This window comes from Rana temporaria, chromosome 7 (assembly GCF_905171775.1).
Source record: "Rana temporaria chromosome 7, aRanTem1.1, whole genome shotgun sequence".
Lineage (NCBI taxonomy): Eukaryota > Metazoa > Chordata > Amphibia > Anura > Ranidae > Rana > Rana temporaria.
The window spans coordinates 102998955-103001359 of NC_053495.1; the positions used below are offsets into that span (position 1 = coordinate 102998955).

A 2405-nucleotide genomic window follows, 5' to 3' on the forward strand; every position below is an offset into this window, starting at 1 on the left:
CCCATAATAGGATGGGGTGTTGTAACCCCTGGACAAGCCAACATTTGAAGATGCACACAGTCTTTTTTGGGGTAAAAAATTGGTATTTCCCTCCTGATTCCTATTGTCAACATGTGCTATCTGACATCATGCGTGATCAATGGACGTGTTTTGTGGGTGCAACCACTTCTTCCTTTCACCTACTTGCACCCACAAAACACGGACATAGATATCCCGAGATGGCAGATAGCACATGTTGACCCACTGTGTGCATCTTCAAATTTTTGCTTGTTTGAAAAAGTGCAAAAACGTTTTGGTCAAACTGGGAACAAAAATGGAGTTTTCTTAGTTTCCCCCCAAGTTATCAATTATGTCCTTAAATGTTTTCTCAATAAAGGCCATTTTTTGTTTGATGACGTACATCTCCCTACTGCATGCCTTGATTTGGAGGAGGATGTTTTTGGCCCTGGAATGTGAGAATCGAGGCCTTTCTTCAGCCACATGTTCATCCCCTAAACCAAAAACAACAAAAAAAGGGTATTAGGAAATCTGCAGGCCTACATCTCTTATTACCTGAAGCTGTGGTGACAGATACTGACCTGTTGTAGGAATTTCAACCACTTCTCCTTCCTCCACATCCTGAGGTCTGGGTGGTCGGTGAGGTGTGGGTTTCTGACGAGGTGGTCGGTAAGGTGTGGGTTCCTGGCGAGGTGGGCGGTGAGGTGTGGGTTCCTGGCAAGGTGGGCGGTGAGGTGTGGGTTCTTGGCGAGGTGGTTGGTGATGTTTGTGTTTTCTGGGCTTGGAGGAGTGGTGTCCTACCAGTCTTATGTCCCCTAAGTGAATGAAACAAAAAGTACACTTAGCACACACATATTTGAGGGTAAAAATAGGAATATTAAACATTGCTTGCAAGTGGGGTACAAGTGTCTGTTTGGGCAGTTACAAGCAGAAGACATGATTTTTGCAAACACTATTCTTGACTTCTTACCTTTTTTGGGACAAGTTTCAGACATGTAGACACCCCAAAAATGCACAGGAGCACCTGTGTAGGTCACCCTAAAAAGGTTGTTCTGGTGGCACACACTAGTGCTCTTGAGTGCAAATATGTGTCGTCATTCGACAAATTTATAATTACAGACACCTGCTCATCAGACTCGTCGTCGTTTCTGTATGATCTAGGCCTAATTGGAGATACCTGCTCATCTGATTCCGCCATGTCGTCGTTTTCGGATGATCTAGGCCTAATTTCAGACACCTGCTCATCTGATTCCGCCATGTCGTTTGCGCGCCGAAAGAGAAGGTGGCGGGGAAACATCGAGTAAGAACGTCATGGGCGGGTGACGTGTGCGGAGTGTCACGCATGCATAGTGTATATAAAGCTTAACACACATGTGTCGTACCAACGTTCGGTGTGCGGAGAAAGTCGTTAAAGCAACGAACGTGTGAACGAAGGTATGATTTGAACTTGGTAAATCAGTGGCCTATACTGCAAAGAGATTGAAGGGCTATATGGGGATAAAGATTACTAGAGTTTATGGACTGTGATTGAAATGAGTATATTTGTCTTTTGTTTTGTCTTGCAGAAAATATGAATCCATTTCAGGAGAGGGAGTTCCTTGGGGAATTTATTGATAGGTTAAGGGAGCTGCCCGCTCTTTGGGCAACAAAAGATCCCATCCACTGGAAAAAAAGAGCTAAGGACAGCAGCACTGAAGAGCCTGCTCCCATTTGTGCACACTCGCATGCCCCATGTAACCACTGAACAGCTGGACACTAAAATGTATGTATGTATGTGCTTCTCAATGTCCTAATTTTAGTGTCTACACAGAGTTGCACAAATGGCAGCAGGTTCTTCAGTGCTGCCTTCTATTTATTTTATTTCTATTCTTTACCAGAATAAATGGTCACTTTGTTTTACAGTTCTTACTTGCCTATGTGTTTTTAATCAATCCAAAAATGTAGCTTGTGAGTAGGCAGGTTAACTTTAAAAAAAACTACCAATGTGGTCTAATTATAAAGGGACATTTTCAGATAACACCAAACAATAATGTTAACGGGGGGGCGTGGCCGGACTGGGCAAGAAGATGGACGCTTGAGTGCTGAGCTCCTGCCACCTCAGAGCAACTAGCCTCCATTAGCAGTATTCTGACACCCCACCGGTTATTGCCGTGATGGGAACTTCATCGAGGCACACCTCAACCTCTCGCTCCCGCTCCCCGAGGGCGCCGGCAGACTCTCAGGGACAAAATATACCGGACATGTTCCGGTCATCAAGGGGGAACATGGCGTCTTCCCGCCTCAACACGGCCCAGAACACGGCGCTTACCTCTCACAATGCCGCATCAGAGATCATACTTACGGCGCCTTCAGTCACCGCTTTCCCATCACCGGCAGACAGCCTACGATCTAACACTGATGTCCCGCTG

The 2405-nt window shown here is 45.7% G+C and overlaps 1 protein-coding gene across 1 annotated transcript; it reads right to left on the reverse strand.

Annotated features, from left to right (window-relative positions):
• Positions 1-209: 209 nt before the first annotated feature.
• LOC120946205 (early nodulin-75-like) lies at positions 210-992 on the reverse strand. The gene is made up of 3 exons (XM_040361026.1): positions 968-992; positions 579-812; positions 210-491 (listed from the first exon to the last, which is right to left on the reverse strand). The coding sequence occupies exons 1-3, from the start codon at positions 990-992 to the stop codon at positions 325-327; spliced, it is 426 nt and encodes a 141-aa protein (XP_040216960.1). The 3' UTR covers positions 210-324.
• Between the last annotated feature and the right edge of the window lie 1413 nt (positions 993-2405).